Raw genomic sequence first — 20,660 nt, 5'->3', positions numbered from 1 at the left:
TTCTGTCAAATAACAGGGAATGCTGTATGCTCAGGTGCGCCCTGGAACACAGCATGGGCACAAGGATATTCTCAAAGGAAAAGGTGTGGAAAGGAGATTAGGACTCCTGTAGTGAGTTTTATGAGTTTACTTGACCGTTTATCTTGAGCATTTTCATCTTGTTCTGCAGGAATAAAGATGCTGAACTCTCGTTTATATGGTGACCAGATCATACACATCCGTGTCACTCTGCCCACGTGAGTCTTGCCTCAAATCTAGCTCTTCCGCTTGCAAATTTTTGGTTTGTTCTAGTATTTTTATCATAATGCCTTCACTATTTCAAGTCTTTGTTCTTCTGCATCAGGAGACTTAGTTCGCGGCAAGTTGCCCTTCTCGAGGAGTATGTAAAAGAAGAGATTAAAGATAGCTCTGAAGAACCTGAAGTGGCTGCAGGTGCAGGCTTGTGATAGTTGATTAATTAATATCCCAGTAGGAGACGTGCAACGGTTATGATATGGGGAGAGTCAGCTGTAATTGTTGATTAGTTATGGTAGCCCAGTAGGCGAGAGGCAAAAATACTGGGAGGGTCGGCTGCCTCCAATTTTGAGGCTCCGAGTCTAGATATACATTGTTAGTCAGTTAGTAGAAGCTCATGGTGATAGGATTAAATTTCAGATGATATTTTACCATTGAGATGTCAACATTGGGAGACAAGAAAATGATGTTTGGAGCTAGATTCTGTATAAAAACCTTACTTTTCAAACATCTTCTGATGCTATAGCGTCAATGGCTCTTTCTGAACTTTGAGCTTTTGTGCATAATATGACTTAACTGTTAACTTGGAACCTCTTTGAAAGTGATTCTTAAAATCTGGGACAAGTCTTAATCTGTTCAATTCAGGGCGACCTGGCAAACCTCTCAAGCACCATGGTTCCTGGATAGAAAGACTGGTCCCATGTGGTTGCCAGTTGTCAGCCGCCGGCTCGGTCCAGGGAGCCAACATCAACACTGCATTTCCCATCTTCACAAACTGCAATAAATTCTCAAGTTCAGACTGCAAGGACAATTAAAAAAGCTAGCCTTAGTGGTACCGCAAGCAGATAGGCAGTTGAGGCATCTTTGAAGTTCTCTTTGAAGTTTGCTCTCTAGTACTGTCAACAATTGTGTATGTCTTGAAGAAGAGTTATGAACATGGGCCAAATGTTATATCCTTTCACGAGTCATAAAAGAGGGGCAGTGACTGCCATGGAATTGTGCTGTAGAATTTTTTTGCACGTTTTTAATTGATTACTTGGCAAAAGAGTAGAGTAGTAAGAGGTCACATGGTCTGAATAAAATGTAGACAATAACATGAAGTTCTAAGTTCTGAGTGAAACACATGAACATGTGGGTTTCTTCATGGAACATATAGTTGCATTGCTCTGTCAAGGTCAGGAGTCGTGGGGCAGTTAATCTGCACCGTCCATCTACTGCTCATTCCTCTGCGGATCGGGGTGTTGCAGCGCTTGGAAGCGCACCACATCAGCAGGTGGAATTTGCCCAGCCTGCAGACAATGAGGGAGCTCCACCTCAACATGTGGAATGTCTTGAGCTGCTGCCACATCAGCACCTGGAATCTGCATGGAGTCTTGATCTGTCTGCACACTCCCAACCAGTCCCGTACGCCCTCTTTTGCTCTTAATGTGCTCAGGGTTCACTCTAGGCCATCCTCTCAATTCTTGTTGGCTGGGAAAGGACACTTAGCCCTCGGAAGCTGGCTACCCACCATGGCCTGCGGTCTCCCAACCGCTCGCCATGGGGTCGATAGTTTTCAGGGGAAAGGACAAAGGACACTCAGTGTCCTTTCCCTGCTCGATCTTTGATTCCGGAACCAATGGGTACATAGTGAAAGTAGCTATGCACCAAAGTTATTTGTATAGGTCTGGGGAAGGAATTGATGCATAATATGACTTGTAATATCCAGGTAGGAAAATGCTTGCCAAATATTACTGTAAGCAACGAACTATTTCCTAGCCCACTTCAGGACGTAGTGGAATTAAAACTCGGCATTATCCTTGATAAGGAAAGTTCGTGAGATATAGGATGAATTCATTTGTAGCCATTGAATGCATGAGCACCTCCCTCACATAGAGTATCCTAATGGAAGGCTACCTCATAGATGAAATGCAAAAGCATGAATATGTAGATTGAGAATGGTATTTTGAGGTCAACTGAATCTTCAATGGCAAAGTGGTTCAAACGTTTCACAGTCTAGGAGACGCGGGTTGATACAAGATATCTATTTGCACATGCCATGTGTGCGTGCAAGCACACGCTTTTTGATGAAGTCAAATTTGCATTAATGCACAAGACATAACCATCACAAAAGGCTAGAAACAGCCATAGAAGACCTCAATCTATTGAAATGAAATGTCTCCCAAATGGAAACAATTACAGAGAGCGAATGAAGGAGCTAATTAGGCAAAAACAAAAGAACTGAGCCATGGAAAAAAGCTTGTGGATGATGAACAACCCAAAGTGCGTGGAATGGCACGGAGAGAACATGAAATAAGTCATATCTTTTTTTTTTTCTACGCACTAGGGTCCACAGGGGGAGGTGCTTATCCCTTCCAAATATTAGCCATGAAACATGGTCGGGCAAGGGCTGCATACCATCGGGCACGAGCCACCCATAGGCATCACCATGGCCACCTAATTGATGCACCATATGCTAGGAACAATGGAGAGAACTCGTAGCAACCAGCTAGGAACCTCCTCCTCAGCAGGTTACCCACCACAGAAGGAGGATGCACTCGAGTGTCCAAGGGCAAGAGCCCTAGCAACGTGAACACCAAGTCAGCACAAGGTGTCCCTCTAGAGGTGACCCAACGTGGGATTCAAACCCACAACCCGGAGGTTGAGAGGCCAAAGCCTTGCCTAGACCAACTTTTTGGGGACGAAAATAGTCATACTTTGGTAGTGACGAACCAAAAATCCAGAAGACTCATCCAAGACAGTATAAAGGCCATAACATTAGAAGTGCTACGTGCATGAAAGGAGGAGAAGCTTAGGCGATCAAAACATCAACCTTGCAAGCAATCAACAATTTTAAATGGAACTGACTAAGCATTCCCAAATTTCATTTTCGAATAGCATAAAGAAAAGAAATAACCATAGCGTATGCAACGCCACGTAATTCTTGCAATAGAAAGGCTCTACTCCATGAAAATATGTGAAAGCTCAACGACTTGCCTTGTGTCAAGGTTGTCTAAACCATTGGAGATAGCACAATATCACGTGTCATGCCAAAACCAAAGAGGTTGAATATGGAATATGATTAGAACCGTGCCCATAGATGAAATCCATATCTAGAGTCCAACAGCAAAGCATGAACTCTCATGTGTCCACACAAGGTTGCTAACATCTTAGTCCACAGGGTTGCTAGGTTAGTTTCATTGTTTGTACATTGTGAGCGAGATTGTGGAGAAATTAAGAAATCATCCGCATAAGCGTCGGTCACAAAATACAAGCCATTGGGCATGGAAAGGCCCCCTTGAATTGCCTTGGCATGTGCGATCTCTCTCTCTCTCTCTCTCTCTCTCTCTCTCTCTCTCTCTCTCTCGGCCACTAATATGCTTTTGTTATGGTCATGATACTAACGACAAGTTTCAAAACTTATTACTAATATGTTTTCTGGACTAATCTATGCTTGCAATGAGGTTTTAATTCAACTCATAATCATCTTGATAGGAGAAAACCATATGGTTTGAAGGTAATGTGGGGCAGATTTGAGATCCTTTTCTTTTGAGCATTGGCAAGATTATTATTGCCTCTAAAATGGTGTTTTCTAGAATGTATCCACTGGTCTATTGGGTTATTAAATCCATTAAAGGTGTTGGTTTTCTCTATGCCTGATTTGGTACTAAATATTCCATACATTAAGGGGTCTCAAGTAAGGGATGTAGTTTTTATACCATTTTGAACCCCTTAGACCAAGATGGCTTTCCTTTCCCCTTTTAGGTTTGGAGGTTGGAACTGATTGTTTGCTTTTGTAGGGTACTTTAAACCAGGAATCCTTTTTAAGTTAAAGGATAACAGGTGTTATGAAATTTTAATGAGAAGACATGGAGTTTTGGTTTTTGTAATAAAGAGGAAAACCATGGTTCTTGTTGAGGCATAATCTGAGAATTGTTTTCTTACACTATAAAGAAAAGCCCTTTTTTTGGAGGTTATAAGATGGAGCTATTGACCTTCCTTTCTATTAATTGATATTTATACGGAGTAAGAAGGAAGTAAACTCGTCACGGATGGTAATACCAGAAAGATCTCACATACTTTGATAAGTAAAATCATTAACACTTTGAATATTAAGATGCTTTGTGGAGCTTAAGATTAAAAGAGGGTTATTTGAATTTTTCAAAAATCAATTAGGTAAAAACAAATGCTTGAACAGTTAATCCAAGAATTTGGGTGATCAATAATAAGTAGGGAGTCTTTTGAAGCCTGTAAACTTCATAATGGGCTAACAAATAGTCTCTCTTTGTATGGATGCAGGTGAGGATCTCTCTCTCTCTCTCTCTCTCTGATGGTTCTATCCCAATTTATACATGAATTATATATAAATAAATCTCTTTTTGAATGCAATTTTATTCTATCACGCTTGACCACAGTTTCTTCCTCATCAAAAGATATATCTTTATCCTCACTTTGGTTTACCTCTTAGGGGACCCTTTAACTTCTCACCTCATAGTTGAGAGACCAGTGCAGCAATTTCATAGCGAATTCTTCCTATGGCTAAAAAGCTTAATATGTGTCCCGCTTGTGATAGTTGCTGTTGTGATCATGCGATGGATGGGCTTATTGACTTGTAAAAACCCGTCTTCGTTGTATCTCTTAACAAGTTTGTTGTTTATTAAGATCTTGGTTCTTGTCTTAAATACTTCTTCCTCTGATTTCTCTTGACAAATACAATTAAATTTTTTCTTAGCTTCGTTTATATGGTATTTGGTAGAATCCCTTGAGAGAAATACAACTATAGCTAGCTTACTTACAAAGGATAACATAATCTTGTTATTATTTAGCAAAAACAATCATATTACAAAAGGTAGCATTTGTTGAGTGACACAAAAAGGTAACAAGATGGAGCTTGTTTTCATTGATTACATTGGCTAGGGAAGATTAATATTATCACAAAAGGAGAAATCTCATTACAAAACAATGAGGAAACTGAGAAATAAGATGTTCGTGGTCTTCCTATGAAGTACCTTCAGTGGGATAGCCCTCCCACTGGACCAAAAACTCCAAAACTATTCTCTATGTAGCAACTTTGTTTCCTTCATGTCTAAAATTATCTCTAACTCCATCCTCATACTCTTGTTTAGTCTCAAGAATGGGTAATTGCCGATTCCGGTTACTAGTATCCAAGGTAGCATAAACAATGGCTTGTTCATCTATTTCATCCTTTACGGAGACAAAGTTTATTGTTGCTCATCTAGGTGGATTGACGGTTGGCCTTCGAGAATGAAATTGAGTGGTAGGGGGAGTTCTTGCTTGAGTTGGATTTCTTCCTCTTGCTCTAATGTTTTTGAATTGTCCCCCTTGATTGGGTGGATTCTGAAGGTTAACAGGGAGGTTTCAATTACTAGGGTCATTTCCTTTAGGGCACTGGGCCTTCCTATGAACGAATTCCAGTCACTCGTAGAACCGAATTTGCCTTCCACTCTGAGTGATTGGAAGAGAATTCACACTAACAAAGTGCGGTGGTGATTGGGGTTGGGCAATTGGCTTTGGTATAAATGGTACTTTGGTTGCTTGACAGGGTTGATTGGAGTAGGAAGGAAATTCTCACTTCCTATTGGTTGTAGTGCCTCTTTGAAAAATGCTCTTATGCTTTGACTTGGCCCATATTAGAGCGTCTACGAGTGAGACAAGTCAAAGGAACTCTACTTTGGGAGCCAAATCTTCTCCAAGCCCAAGGATGAATCGACTTAGCTTTTGTTCTCCTATCATGAGAGGAGCATATCGTGAAAGCCGAAAAAATCCTCTTAGTAAGCTTCAACATACCTATTCCCCAGATTGCAAGAAAGAAAGTTGTTCATCCTAGTAGTGGAATAAGATACCTCTCCTTGAGATAATGCTTTAACTCATCCCAACTCTTAGTCACCTCTGGTACTTGGCGAGATTGACAGTTGAGCTTCCACCATGTTTTTCCTGGTCCTTCTAACTTAGCTCTCCCTATTATTCTTTGAGAAACTTCATTGTAGCTGGCAACAACAAAGTATTCATCCATCTAAATTATCCATTCTTCTAGTTGAGTAGGCACATCATCACCTGTCCCTAAAAAATTTGAACAGGGCCTTCAGATCCTTGTCACATCCAAAATCTTCTACGAGTGTTATAGCAAGCGACATCTGATTTGGTACAGGGACAACTTGAGGTGGTGGTGGCGCTTGTGTATCAAGAAGAACTGAATCTGAAGTGTTAGCTATAGGCAAGTCCCGAGAAGCTCTATTTCTTGGGAGTTTACGTGGCACATATTTTATGGCTGTGGCAAACAAAACTACTTTCTCTTAGTGATAGATTCACAAATACTCAAGGGTAGATTTATAAAAACTCAGACGTTTCAAAAGATGGATTCTCTTTATCTCATCCAAAATTTACATGTGGGAAATAATTAATGCTCGAGGGAAGCGCTTTAACATTTTTTTTTCCAAGTTCTCCCGTTTCACGCTTTTCAGAGGATTGTCCTTAAATCTCTAGGGTTCATAGTAGGTGCAAAATATAAGATTGTAGACTTGGATAAAAAAGATGACTTGCGAGTCCAAATTACAATGCCAATTTGTTTTCAACAAGGGTCCAACAAGAATACTTGGGACCTACACCCATTTGTTTTCTATCACCATTTCTAGATAAAGGTTATCCAAATCATAGTAATGGCCCCCAAGGCATTATTCTAGTTATAATTTACTGGGTCTCCCATAATTGCAGATTTCCTAATTCTTTTTTTGGTAGGAATATTAGGTAGATAAAGTTCTTTATCATGTCCTCTTTCTTTTCTTCATTCTTTTCTACACTTGCTATCTTCATTTATTCTTACAAAAACTGGAGAACTTTCTCTTCTTAATATTCCCATGTCATTTTTGTCAATATTTCACTCTCTTCCTACAAAAGTTCATACTAAAAATCTTTATCTGGACAAGGATAAAAACTATGCTTTGATACCACTTATGAGGGCCATGCGAGGGACCACCGACTGCTGTACCATCTCCCAATGGATACACCGTGATCTCTGACATCCCTCCCGCTTGAGACCGACACAAAGACACGACTCCTCCTGCTCTTCCATGCCAACTTAAGGGGGTGATAACATTCACTTTCTCTTGTATGAATTCTTTAGCCCTGAAGCACCTTTGCTTACCGGTCCAACTTTCCAATCAAAGTCATCAGACTAAATTCAAGCTCAACCTTCAAGGGTCAATTGGTGGGAGTTCTCTAGTTCACCCTTGGTTCAAAATTACTAACGCTTGTTTCTCGGTTATGACTGAGCACGACCATCAGTACGTTCCCTTAAGATGAGTGTATTTACTAACTACACAAACTATTCGTTCCCAAGTTTGATTCCCACTCCGCAGATCGGAATCCTTTTCTTAGTTTTGACTTAACTTAATGGACAACATAAAATTGGGTTCAACTTTTCGGCCAACAAATTACCCCTCCGAAATCCACTCATCCACCAAACCATTTGATAAATGCACCTTCCCAAGGTAGTACTATGATACTCAATATTCCAATCATGTCAAACCAAGAATACATTTCAAGCATTTGAAAGCAACATGCAAACTGTTGCATGCCCTTGTTGTTGCAAGTGTGCATTTATCAGGTCATTCCCACCTTTTTTCTTTTTAGAATATCTTATTTTATTTTCTCTTTAGTATTAGTAAAATTATATAGTTATCTTCAAGCAATCACATATACTCTTCCATGCATATCCCTATCCTTGTCTTAGGACTTGGATATCCTGTCTCATCCGCCACGTGTGGAGGCGACGCTTTGATACAATTTCTAATTCTTATTTTTCTTTATCGTGTGTAGGAAACGATTTAAAAAATATTCTACTCTAGATTCTTTTTAAATCAATAATCTGAGAAGTAGAGTAAAGGTTCGACTGATGAGGACAATTGCAGAATAGCCCATCTAGTTTCCTAGCCTTTCCAGGGTTCCTTTTTACCAAACAATCAGAAGAGTTCCTTAATTAATTCACCTCCTCCTACCTTATCCTAATCCCTTCATGGATCCATTTTTATTCCTCCTTTTCTTGTTGGCATTAGGCCTACTCGGACTAGGCCGATTTCCAAACGCATCTGTGGATCTCACCACCCGATCGGGACTCCCTCTTATTCAATCCCATTTCTAGGGCAATGAACAAACACGAACTGAAAACATAGACCAACGGTTATCAGTCATAGCCAAAAAGGACCATCCCTCGTTGCATCCCAGAGGTAAACACCTGTGCCGGCCTTTTCCAAACATGTAAGACAAAGCTCACTCTTAAATCTTCTATGTTATGCTAGGGCTATCCACGTCAAATCTTCTTCGTAAAGGTTTTAATCGTAGTGTGAGTTCCTTGAGTTAAAATCCCTTGATTCCTTTTTCCTTTTAATGTCTACTCAAACGACACCTTAAGAAAACAACGAGTCTCTTGGAATTTTAAGGTTTTGTCTCAAGTAAGTTTCAAGTTAACACCGTCATAAACGAATCCCATATGTTTTCTTTATATCACTTGCCATCCATGGGGGATCTCCATGGAAGTGATGGGAGTTTTATGTTCAAGCAACACGGGCATCACTTCCGTGAAGCTATCCCCTTACTCTCCCCTTTCGAATTTGCAAAACAAATTTGAAAGTAGACAAACTTGAAATGAACAATGTATATACTTTGTACAATGAGTTTTGCTTTGGTGTGATCTATGCATGGTAAACACAAAACTTCTGAATGCACCAACTTGCAATCTTGAGAAAAATAATCAAGAAACTTCCTTTGAGTGCTTATGCAAAAGCGAAACCCTTCCATGCATGGTAGTGTACAAAAATTACAAAGTTCTTAAAAGTTGACATGCTAGTGTAGTGAAAAATGCTCATGTAATAGTGTATGAATGATTAACAAATTCTTCCTTAAGAAGGGATTTAGGCATACCTTTACTACCATGGGGAGGATTAATTATATAGCTCTAGGAAAGGTTTAAGGATTTGGGATTTTCCAATCGGCAAGAGGAGGATAACCTTACTTGGAATGAGAATCTTACAAAAAAACTCCCTTGTTTATGAAAGAATTATCCTTCAAGAATTAACTTCTTCTTTGACAGAATTAGATATTAGCTTAATTATATTACTAAAACGCTTATGCACATATTTTACAGAGAGGGAAAAAAATGATTCTTTCTTTATTTAAATTGAATGCATGAAGAAAAGTGGTGAGCCTTTTCATAAGAGATCTTTTATAGAAATTATATTGCCTCTTTTGGGAAACTAAAGTTAGTTTCAAAAAGAAATCCAATATTCAACTTCCTTTGATTTATGGAATTTTATCTCTATTAACTCATTTAAATAAGACTAACTTTAAAGAACAAGAGTAAGAGAGTAACTTAAAAGTCGATCAACAAAATGTTTGAGGAAAATTAGGGGTAATTATACATATTAGTCACAATTCATCATGGGCATACTGTTTAGTTAAGTATGATCTCCAGTCACCTATGGATAAAGAGAGTGCTTTCTACTCTCTCAAGGCCATATTGCAGGGTACTCTAAAGAACTTGAAATAAAAAAATTTGAAATAAAAAACTTGAAATAACATCGTAGTTAGTGGTTAGTAATGTTGTTAGTTAACAAGAGTACATTAGTACTTTGTCCTTCTAAGAAAGAGGAAAGTTTGCTTATGTAAAGGTGAGAGCTTAATCATGAATTAATGTAGAATGAAGAGTAACCCAATGGTTAAGGTGTGCAATCGCATGAAGATGACAAGAAAACATTACCTTGGTGTGTATGGTAAGAGTCTTCTCCTTGCTTTAGGTGAATGAAAAGCTTGTTGATGTAGTCGACTCTCCCCCTCTTCAAGACCACCACTTGCACTATTTGGAAGGAGAGGCAAGAGAGATTCAAGCTATGTAAAGCTTAGGGGTTATGAGAGAGTGTAATGGGAAGAAGAAGATCAAGTTATAGGAAGCATGGTTATGGTTTTTTGGCCATGGATTCTCTTAGAGAAGAGATGTGTGAAGGAGATGTGTGTAGAAGGTGTGTGTGTGTATTGCAAGAGGCTTGGCTATGGCTTCCTCAAGATTCTCTAAAAATTACTCTCTAGTTGCATCCTAAAAATGGAGGAGAGAAGTGAAAAATGAGAAGAGAAGCCCTCTTTTTATGCACATTTTTGATAAGTGCTTTCACTTATCTTGATAGCTTATCTTTCTTTGATAACTTATCTTGCTTATCAAAACTTTCTCAACAAGTTACTTACTTATCTTATCCTTATCTTCTCTTTTCCTTCTTTATTTTGATCTTTTTCTTTTTCCCTTATCTTCTCTTTTCCTTTATGCTAATTTTTCTCAAAATCAAAAGCTAATTTCCTATGCATTGGTTATGTCCATGTTCCCATGCCATAAGCTAGAAGCGTCTCAAGAGTATACTTTGGTGCTTAAATTGAGCCCGAATTTTCTCGAATAGTTTTTTCTTTCTATTATTTTCTTTTTCTTTTTCATCTTTTAAGTCGGCAGCTTAGATGTGTTTTCCTTGCATAAGGGTTAGGGGAAGGCCCTTACAGAAATAATCAAGGCCAACATATGGGGAGGATCTAGATGTTGAGTCGTTTGGTAGGTACAAGGTGAAATGGCGCATGGGGGGAGACCTAAATACATTGAAGTGGATGTAAAATGTATCAAAAGGTGCCAATGCCTAAAGTCCTTGTATCTTCTGCATGGGTGTAGCAAAGGAGCTGAATCCTACTAATTGGAAGAAAGCCCTAGATAGACACTCTAGAGATCCAAACCTTCAAGCCGCATTAGATATTTCACTCTCAAAATGTCCACCTATGCACATTGCATGCATTGTGTAGAATTGTTGAGAAGATTGTGCACCTTTACATAGGGTTTGCATGGAAACTACAATCTTTATTAGCCATAGATATTTCCATAAAAATTATTGAAAGGTCACCCTCACAACCTCCATTCTAAGCATACCCTGCAATCAAAGTACTCCAAGAGACAACATCTTTGCCAGAATCCTAGCAAGAATTACTCATGCCATTTATCCTGCAAGCCTCAGAACCAACCATGAAAGACTAGAAAAGAAGAAGATGCAATCACCTAAGAAGAAATGGGTTTGGAAGCCAAATAATCAACCCAAAGCAAAGAAACCAATCCATCAGCGTATAAGTGGGTATGAGAGCTTTAATAGTCGTCACTTTCGACATCAAAGCAACAATCAATATCTCAAAATATTTCTCCACGAGAAAATGATGGTTGTTCATGATTTACTATCAAATAATGTGCTCAATTTATTCAAGATCTCTTATATAAGAGAAAAAAAAATCAAGAAGCCTCGGCATTAGACACCCTTGAGGAAGCAGCTCATCACCCTCCTCTTGCACTACGTATTGTTTAACAATGCATTGATTTCACAAGCATGGTAGATCCAATTCAAGCTATCCATATACAGGACTTTTCAACCCATGCATAGCACTACCTCAACTACACACTCTTGTCCTAGAGGACTTGAACTAGGAGGAGGGGAGGCACTTCTGAATGCAGACTCAGCGACATGGAAATTGCTATAAAATAGGTAATGCTTGAAGTGTTTATGAGAGAAAGTGAGTCGATGAGAAGCTGGGGACCCCATGTATATATGTACTAGGTAGGTCAAATAGAGCCTCATTTTTACTTGTGGCTTTTGGAGAGAGCTCGTCCAGACCTACTTTGTGCGTGCGGTTGTGAGCTTCTAATGGGTCCTACACTACGCAGTCTCACACAAGATATGAGGAGTGAATTACCAACTTATTAATGAGCATGTTCGTTTGCAGGTTTAACAAATGGCTAGCTCAAAAGAACCCTAGGTCATCATGGCCTTCTCAAGACAAATGAATGTAGAAATGACCATAGTGATTGGCCCAATACACCAAAGTGAACCAAACTCAAAGGGGGCCATATCATAGACCTATAAAATAGTTCCACAAGATCAAATGACCATATAACAAGGATCTAGTGGACTCTATAGATAATAACTTCTCTTTTTTCCAAGTTTTGGAATTGATTTCTAACTTCATGGGAATTTCCCATATAGAGGTTATATACAATTTTCCTCATTGGGATGATGGGAAAACATCATGTGATGCCAATGGAATTATAAAACAAAACGAAGGTGCACAAAGCTTCATTTTTGACCTACAAACACAAGTCAAATTTGTTGCCTCTTTTCAATGGTGGAAGTTTAAATGTAAATTCCAATGAGGCAAATGTAAAGCCTATGGGGGTTTTCAAAATGTTACAGATCAGCCTATTACTGATGTAGATGTACATGATGTACTTGATGAGGAAAGGGCTAAGAATGAGTAGATTAGAGGTATGCCTAAATGGCTGATCCATACTTTGCGTGACAATAAATTGGATGCAACTTTGTCTAGTCGTACTCGTTCAGGTTCTTGCCATGCATCTTATGCATCAGTTTGTTATGCTTTGGCTATGTCTAGATTATATGATGTTGAGGGACCTTTGTCCTTTGATGAAGCACAAAATTCAAAAAATTGGATGGCTACCATGCAATCAGAATATGATGCACTTATAGAAAATGACACATGGAATTTTTGTGATTTGCCTCTTGGCAAAAAAGCCATTGGTACAAAGTGGGTTTACAAGTTGAAATGCAAGCTAGATGGTGAGAATGATCGCTAAGGCTTGACTTGTTGTTGCAAAGGGTTATGAACAACAAAAAGGCATAGATTATGAAGAGAATTTTGCTCCCTCTTGTTGTATGACTACTGTGCGTTTTCTATGTGCATTAGGAGTTTACTTTATTGGGATGTACATCAATCTGACATTGTTACTGCTTTCTTGAATGGTGACATATTTGAGGAAGTTTATGTAATGCAGCCTCGCGGTTTTGTCAAGAAAGGACAAGATGCTAAAGTGTGTAGATGTAAGAAAGCTTTGTATGAGTTGAAGCAATCTCCTCGTGCTTGGTATGAGAAGGCTGACAGTCATTTGGTCAAATGAGGCTTTCATAACAGTCCAACAAAAAGCACATTGTATGTAAAGCATGAGGGTGATGTACTTCTTATTGTGGTTCTTTATGTGGATGATTTGCTGATCACTGGAACAAATAAGAGACATATTACTGAATTTAAGGCTGATTTGAATGCTACTTTCAAGATGAAAGATTTGGGGTTGTTGCATCATTACTTGGGTATACAGTTTAAGCAGTGTGATGGTGGTATTGCCTCGTGTCAGAAAAGTTACATAGAGACATTGCTATGTAAGTTTAGACTTGAGGATTGCAAACCTATTGCCACTCCCATGGAAACAAGTTTGAAATTGAGTCTTCATGATGCTAGTGATCCTGCAAATGTCACTCTTTATCAAACTGTTGTTGAATGCCTCATTTATGTATGCAACATGAGGCCGGATATTCAATTTGCAGTCTCACAGGTCAACAGATTTATGCATAGCCTAGGGTCTAAGCATTGGAATAGTGTCAAGAGAATTTTCCACTACTTGAGTGGCACTTTACATCTTGACTTGTTTTATCCCAAGGCGGGATCATTGCCGCCAGATTTACATGCTTTTTTGGACTCAGATTGGGCTAGTTGTTTGGACATGGGAGTGTCCACAAGTGGTTTTTGTTTCATTCTTGAAAGTTCATGTATATCATGGTTGAGCAAGAAGCAACCTACTGTGGCCACTTCTAGGTGTGAGGCTGAGTACATGGCAGTCTTCATAGCTACGATTGAGTGTGTATGGCTCAGACGCCTTATGGCTGATTTGTGTGTTGGAAAGGACACTGCCAACACTATCTATAGTGACACTCAGAGCCCATTGGCATTTTTGAGGAACCAAGCTTTTCATGCTTGCACAAAGCACATTGAGGTGCATTACCCCTATGCCAAGGAGAGGCTCTCAGTAGGAGAGATAAACTTGGCTTAAGTACCAACACAAGACAAAATGTTGCAGATCTTTTCACAAAGGCATTGTCTTGTGTGAAGTTTGAAGCTTTCCGCAAAGCTTTGGGCTTACTCTCCTTTGTGAACTGATCATGTCCTCAGGGCATGGCCTTTCCCTTATTCTATGTGCCAGCTGTCGTTCAACACATCACTCTCCAGGGGGGATTTGTTACCATATGCATGTGATAGTGATGTGTGTGAACACACTTAGGACCATCGGGATATTTTTTTACCCTCACTAGGAGGTTTTCCCCCCCATGAATTCTATATACACCCATAATTCTAGGGCTATCTATCTTTCCATTGCACACTAAGTAAAACACTCTTTGTTGTGTGCCTTGAGCTTCCTTTGTCTTCTCCAAGCTGTGTGTGTTTTCTTGCAACCCTAATTCCAACAAAAAGGTCCAAAGCACACAAAAACCATATAGCAGACATCAGTGGACCAAGGGGAGGCTGTATGCCAATTTTCAGTGAAATCTGTTACATAGGTACATGGATCGGGATCCATGTTCCTCTGTCACAAACTGATACCAAATTTGCACCATAGCTAGAGTCCATCACAAGGGGTCTAGTGGTTTTTTCAAAAGTGAATTTGGATATCATAAACCAAACTAAAAGCCCAGAACTGTCAAACATTCTGAGCAAGTGCAAAAACTAACCTAATTTCCAACCCAGAGGTGCATTTTCAAAAAAATTAGTACCAAAGGACCTACTAATCATGCTGATTTTGATGGTACCAAAAAGGGTCAGTTTGACCTCCAAACATGGATCGCGATCCATGTTCCTCTAAGACATAATGAGACCAAAATTTCACCATAGCTAGAGATAGTCCCCAGGACCCTGGTGGTTTTTTCAAAATTGAAATTGGACTTGAGTTATGGATGTTACAAGCAAAATTGTGAAGTTATTGAAAGTGTCAAATAAAATTTTGTCGATTGTAAGCTTGGACTAACAAGAGTGGCTATAAAATCATAGCCAGCAAGCATTTTTCGACAGGTTGCAAGTGCTAGAGAGTATGGCCCAACAAGTAAGACAAATTGGAGAATACAAGTAGCCAATGAGGTAACGAAGTTGGGGTTTTGTAAAATCAATTTTTCATGTATTTACGATCAGGAAGATTGTATGAGGATACGAATCCCATCCTAAGAGACCAAGTGAGCAACCTCTCAACTAAAGAGAGTGTGAATCAAAATCCACTACATCCGCTAGAAGCCATTTTAGATAAGATTTTGTTTGATACCTCATCAAAAAGATCATACACCATAATGGCTAAGGGATTCAATATGGTGAGCTTTAAGGAAGAAACTTCCACGAAGACAATCCTTCTTGACCTGCATCAAACATCAAGCTATTGTATCAAAAATTTCAATTAAAAAATGAGCTTAAAGCTAAAATCTATAACGATGGAGTGGATTGCTACTGTATTAAGATGGAAAAAAACCAAGCAAGTTCAAGGACCTTGTAGATGTGGACTATAACAGAGATAGATACTTTGACTGGGAAGAAATGATGTATCTAGTTGTGGACAACCCCTTTATTGTGGACAAATGGGGGTTGATTGGCACCAAGGACAAAGTAGATGAGGAGTTAGTGGATGAGCTGCCCAAGTTGGATAAGAAAAACGTTGTACTTAGGTGCACTAATGAGACGGAGCGGCTTAATATAGACAACACTTACATGGGGCTATATAAATTCAATAATTGAGAACAAACACTCTATTATAGATATGATGAACCGCGCTTTGAGGAGCTGACCGACCACAAAAGACTATATGTTTTTACATACACAGAGGGGAGAAATATCCAAGTGGTCATGATGGATAAGCATGGCTGTAAATGCTTTCCTATAGACCATAAGGAGCTAGAGCGGTATACATACTTTGGTGGACCACTCCATCAATATTATGTAAACCCTGAGCAAGTTAGACCCATGACAACTCAAACGAGACCAAAAATTGGATATTGAATCCAATAAGAATGAAGTGGAAGAATTATTTGGGCACCAACAATTCTTGAATGCAGGACCCGTGGGATCAATGGGGTGTAGGATTTCTTTGAAGACACACAGGGGTAGTGAAGCACATGATTTGACTTACACAACTATAATCCCTTCAGCTATTACACAAGATTGAACAAAATGACCTGATGAAAGAATGGGAAATAGGACACTGAGTGTAGTGCCAAGGGGAGAATACAAAACTAGAGAGACCATATCAGGAGGACCGAGGATGGTTAGGATGGTTGCCAAGACTAGACCCATGCGACCATCCCAAGTGGCCAAGTGTGTACCCAAAAAGTATAGTGGATCGGGGGATCGGTATGCACATGTTTCAATCTTGAAACAAGTGTTGAGGACTGAACATGTAAAGGATATTCATACTTAGTATGAAGGATTTGGATTGACCCTAGAAGGAATAGCCTTGATCTGGTTCTAGCCATTAAACAACTGGGAATTCCCCAACATAGAACAACTTCTACAAAAATTTATAGAGGAATTCTCAAAAAGAGGGATTAAGCATAATATGGTCTCCCAAATCTATGCATTTGGACAAAAGGAGAAAGACGCCTCGCTTCGATTCAATCAATACATTGAAAGATGCCCCACCAAAGAGCTACATCAGTTTGAGAGACTATCAGTCCTTTTCATAGAAGGATTGCACAATGATACTCTCAAAAAGGATCTGCACCTCCAGGCATGCGTTACCTTTGAGCAAGTCACTAAAGAGGCACTGTATTTAGTAGACAGCTGTAAAGCATATGGGGAGGTGACTGAGGACACATACCAAGGGACGAGTATCACCTCTTCAACCTTGATAACAAAGGAAAGGTTACCATAAATAAAATCAAAGTTGTATCAAGCTCAAGTGGATTAGAAATGGAGCCAGCAATTCTAATGAATGTTGTAACAAGAGCACAAGCCCAAGAAGCAGCAATAAATATATCTATGGGAGATAAAAACATCCCACCCAACCAAACCGAGATAGAGAATTTGTCGGTTAGAACCTCCAGAAAATCCTAGAAAGCAAAAAGGGACAAGATGATATCCAAAAGGATAAAATAAAAATCAGCCTGCAAAGCAAACTGTAGCAAACGGAAGAATAGTTGAGAGTGGAAAGTGACCATAAATAAAAAAATGTTTTAGGAAAACCATCAAGAATACCTTTTGGAGGTTCGATCTTGGTGGACAAAGTCTTTGAGCCATTAGATGCAATTTTGAAGGCTTTTGAAGCTAGACTGAATCCCAACCAAACCCAAGAGCATAGATGGTTAACATATCCTCATCCATGGTATGAGAAAGAGAGGTTGCAAATGTGCAAGGAGCTTATCCAAGCGGCCCAAGCTCTTATGGAACCACCTGTCTCGAGCGCTCCAAATATTAAGGTGTTGATCTGCAAAATAATCCGAGAGATGGAGAATTGAGGTATTGACAACAGAGACAAAAAAGAACCGATAGTTGAAACATCATTAGATACGAGGGTGGTAGCCAATACCACAGATGGGTTGTGCTCATGCACAATTGTGAAAATCTTGAAAGTAGAAGAACCATGGCCACATGGTTCTGATCTGTGGGAGGATATTCGAAACAAAAAATATGGAAGTGCGACCCCTTGAGTTAGCCCCTATAACTGAGATCCATCTAGACCATGAGTTCTACCCTGGCGATGTTCGATCACTATATGGTGATGCAGGTACTAAAAATGTCTGATGAGATCAAACGTGAGTCTTTGAAAACTTTACCTTCATTCATTGGCAACCATGAAATAAGATTAGAATTAGAAAAGTACCATCGCAATGGAAATCTGGTCCTAAGATGATGGACACTAAAAATCTCCATTAGTAGATGTCGTCTCCTATCCATTGTATGCAAATTCTATCTGAGTTACTGCAAGTAAGACCTCATCTTTGGGAAGAAGTGGGAATTTTTTTGGAGAAAATAGGACTGATAATTTTGCAACCAATTGTTCCTCCAAAAATATCAAATAACCAGACGCCAAAACAGACTAAACCAGAGCCAGTACCCGTGAATAAGGTGGGAGATTACTATGAAGGAGAAGAAGGAAACACTACCTTACGTGTGGAATACAAAGGAGTAAAAACAATTGCTATATTAGACAGTGGGGCCATAATTTCCATAACAACCAACTCTAAAAAGTCAACAAAATGATAAAAAACAGAGTGCAAACACATATACAACAAATTGAAACAAACTTTGAAATAAGTTTGGACAACGGAGTTGGACTTTGATGATGAATCTGACAATGATATGTTTGATGCAGCTTCCCACTATAAAAGGTACACTATCCAAGACAAAAAAATTGTAGTTCAAAAGCCAAAATGAGACCCAAAGGAACCTGGAACCTCATATGATGGGGAAAAAAAACCAAGTGTATAGACCTAGCGGAACCAGGCAAGGAACCTAAGCCAACATACATTGCTAGTGACCTCACAAGAGAAGAAGAGCAGCTATTGATAGCAACACTCTGATGATATAAAGACATGTTTGCATGGTCATACAAAGATCTAAAGGGAATAGATCCAAAAATCTATCAATACACCATACCCCTTAAGAATGACACCAAACCGCACAGACAACATCCTTATACGTACAATGAGACTTTTTCCAAAAAGATTAAGGAAGAGATAAACAAACTCAAGGTTGCAGAGCTTATCTATGAGATTGAACACACTGATTGGGTGTCCCCAATTGTGGTAGTGCCCAAAAAGAATAGAAAGTTACAGATCTATGTGAACCTCAAACAGGTAAATGTTGCTACCATCAAAGACAACTATCCCCTACCAATAACAGATCACATGATCGAGACAGTTGCACGGAAGGAAGCTTACAGTTTCTTAGATGGGTTCTCAGGCTACAACCAGTTGACCATAAAACCATAAGATCAACATAAGACAATTTTTGCAATAGAGTGGGGCATATTTGCATATAGAGAGTAATTGGAGCGCCCAAATTGAGTACTTACATTATCGAGTACTCAAACACGAAGACGTTCCTAGAGGGGATTGAGTAAGCATGAATGAGAACTATAGAGGAGGAAGCAAATCACTATGTGATGATTTCAATCCAACTGTACTGGCAAGGAATTAATGACAATCAACTGAGATTATGTGATACTAAAAGCGAATATTTCTCCATCCTAGAACAAGCACACTCAAGCCAGCCAGGTGAAAATTTTTCTGCTGACAAAATTTCAAAGATGATACTTCATGCCAGAATATGGTGGCCAACACTATTCACAGACGCAGAGACATGTAAAATGGTGTGATGAATGCCAATGCACTAAAGCTCTACAAAGAGATGAAACACCATTATGCCCAATGATAGGACTTCAAGCCTTTGCCAAGTGGGGTATATATTTTGTAGGCTCCATCATACCTCTTGCATACCACACACACACACACTCAATATATCATAGTAGCAACAAATGGGAACAATTACCCTATGTGGGCTTATATGATGCAACACATTCTTGTGTCAAAGGGCGTCTGGAATATTGTGCAGGGCATTGATGTACGTCCTGGTTCTGAGGATATAGGCGATGTTGAGGATGATGCAGGTCTTGTTGCTGTTAGAGTTGTTTTTCCTACGGTAGAATAAGCTCGTTGGGATGTTAAGGATGCGTAGGCTCATGCATTGATTGTGTTGTCTGTGAAGCGCACCATTGTTCCTCACATCCGTTCAACAAAATCTGCAAAACAGGCTTGGGATATTTTGGCTGGTCTTTATGCAAGTCACAAAATGAGGCTAAAACTGCTTTGCTGTGTAAAGATCTGGAGTCGAAGATTATGCATGAGGAAGATGATATGGACACTTTCCTTGCTAGTGTCAAGGATATCAATGAGAAACTTATTTCTGCAGGTGAAGTCATTTCAGACAGTTCCCTTGTGTAGACTGTTCTTGATGCCTTACCAGATTCCTACCAGACTTTTGCTAGTACTTGGAGACTTATGACCCAAGGAAATCCAGAACTTGTCAAGTTTGATGCATTATGCACATTGCTATTGCAAGAGTCACTTTCCAAAACAAACACGACTAGACAGCATGCAGTTGAACATGCTTTTATTGCTTCTCAAAGAAAGGGTGGTAACAATAATGTAACCACTTCTTATGGTTCTGCTGCGAGTGGCAAAACTTCTGTTCTTGATGCTTCTGCTGGCAGCAATTTGTCGGGAAATTCTGGTAATAAGGGCAAAAAGAAGATGCGTTGCCATTATTGTAAAGCTAATGATCACTTGATCAAATCATGTCCTAAGTTGAAGGCCAAAGAGGCTAAGAAGAAAGAGGGTGGTTCCACTACAAATGCAGCCATTGTTGAGTCTTTTGTGAAAGGAGACTGTGATGCTAATGTTGATGCAGAATGGGCTTTTAGCGCAGAGTGCACTTACAATCCTACTGTCCATGATGCATGCTTGTCAGTTGATGCAGATTCACATGTGTGGTATTTCGACAGAGGTGCTACAAAGCACATTACCTCACATCGTGAATTGTTT

General features: G+C 39.4%; 1 protein-coding gene across 1 annotated transcript in view; it reads left to right on the top strand.

The window, feature by feature from the left end:
• LOC147458178 (chaperone protein dnaJ GFA2, mitochondrial-like) overlaps positions 1 to 824 on the top strand; it is a 53,092-nt gene extending 52,268 nt beyond the window's left edge. The window contains exons 15-17 of the mRNA XM_086512902.1: positions 35 to 83; positions 170 to 236; positions 344 to 824. Coding sequence (XP_086369028.1) covers positions 35 to 83; positions 170 to 236; positions 344 to 446 — 219 coding nt within the window. The 3' untranslated portion in view covers positions 447 to 824. The remainder of the gene's footprint in view (positions 1 to 34; positions 84 to 169; positions 237 to 343) is intronic.
• Positions 825 to 20,660: the final 19,836 nt, after the last annotated feature.

Source organism: Adiantum capillus-veneris, chromosome 5, assembly GCF_014529385.1.
Source record: "Adiantum capillus-veneris isolate H3 chromosome 5, ASM1452938v2, whole genome shotgun sequence".
Classification (NCBI taxonomy): Eukaryota; Viridiplantae; Streptophyta; class Polypodiopsida; order Polypodiales; family Pteridaceae; genus Adiantum; species Adiantum capillus-veneris.
This window is presented reverse-complemented; position numbering and strand designations above follow the sequence as displayed.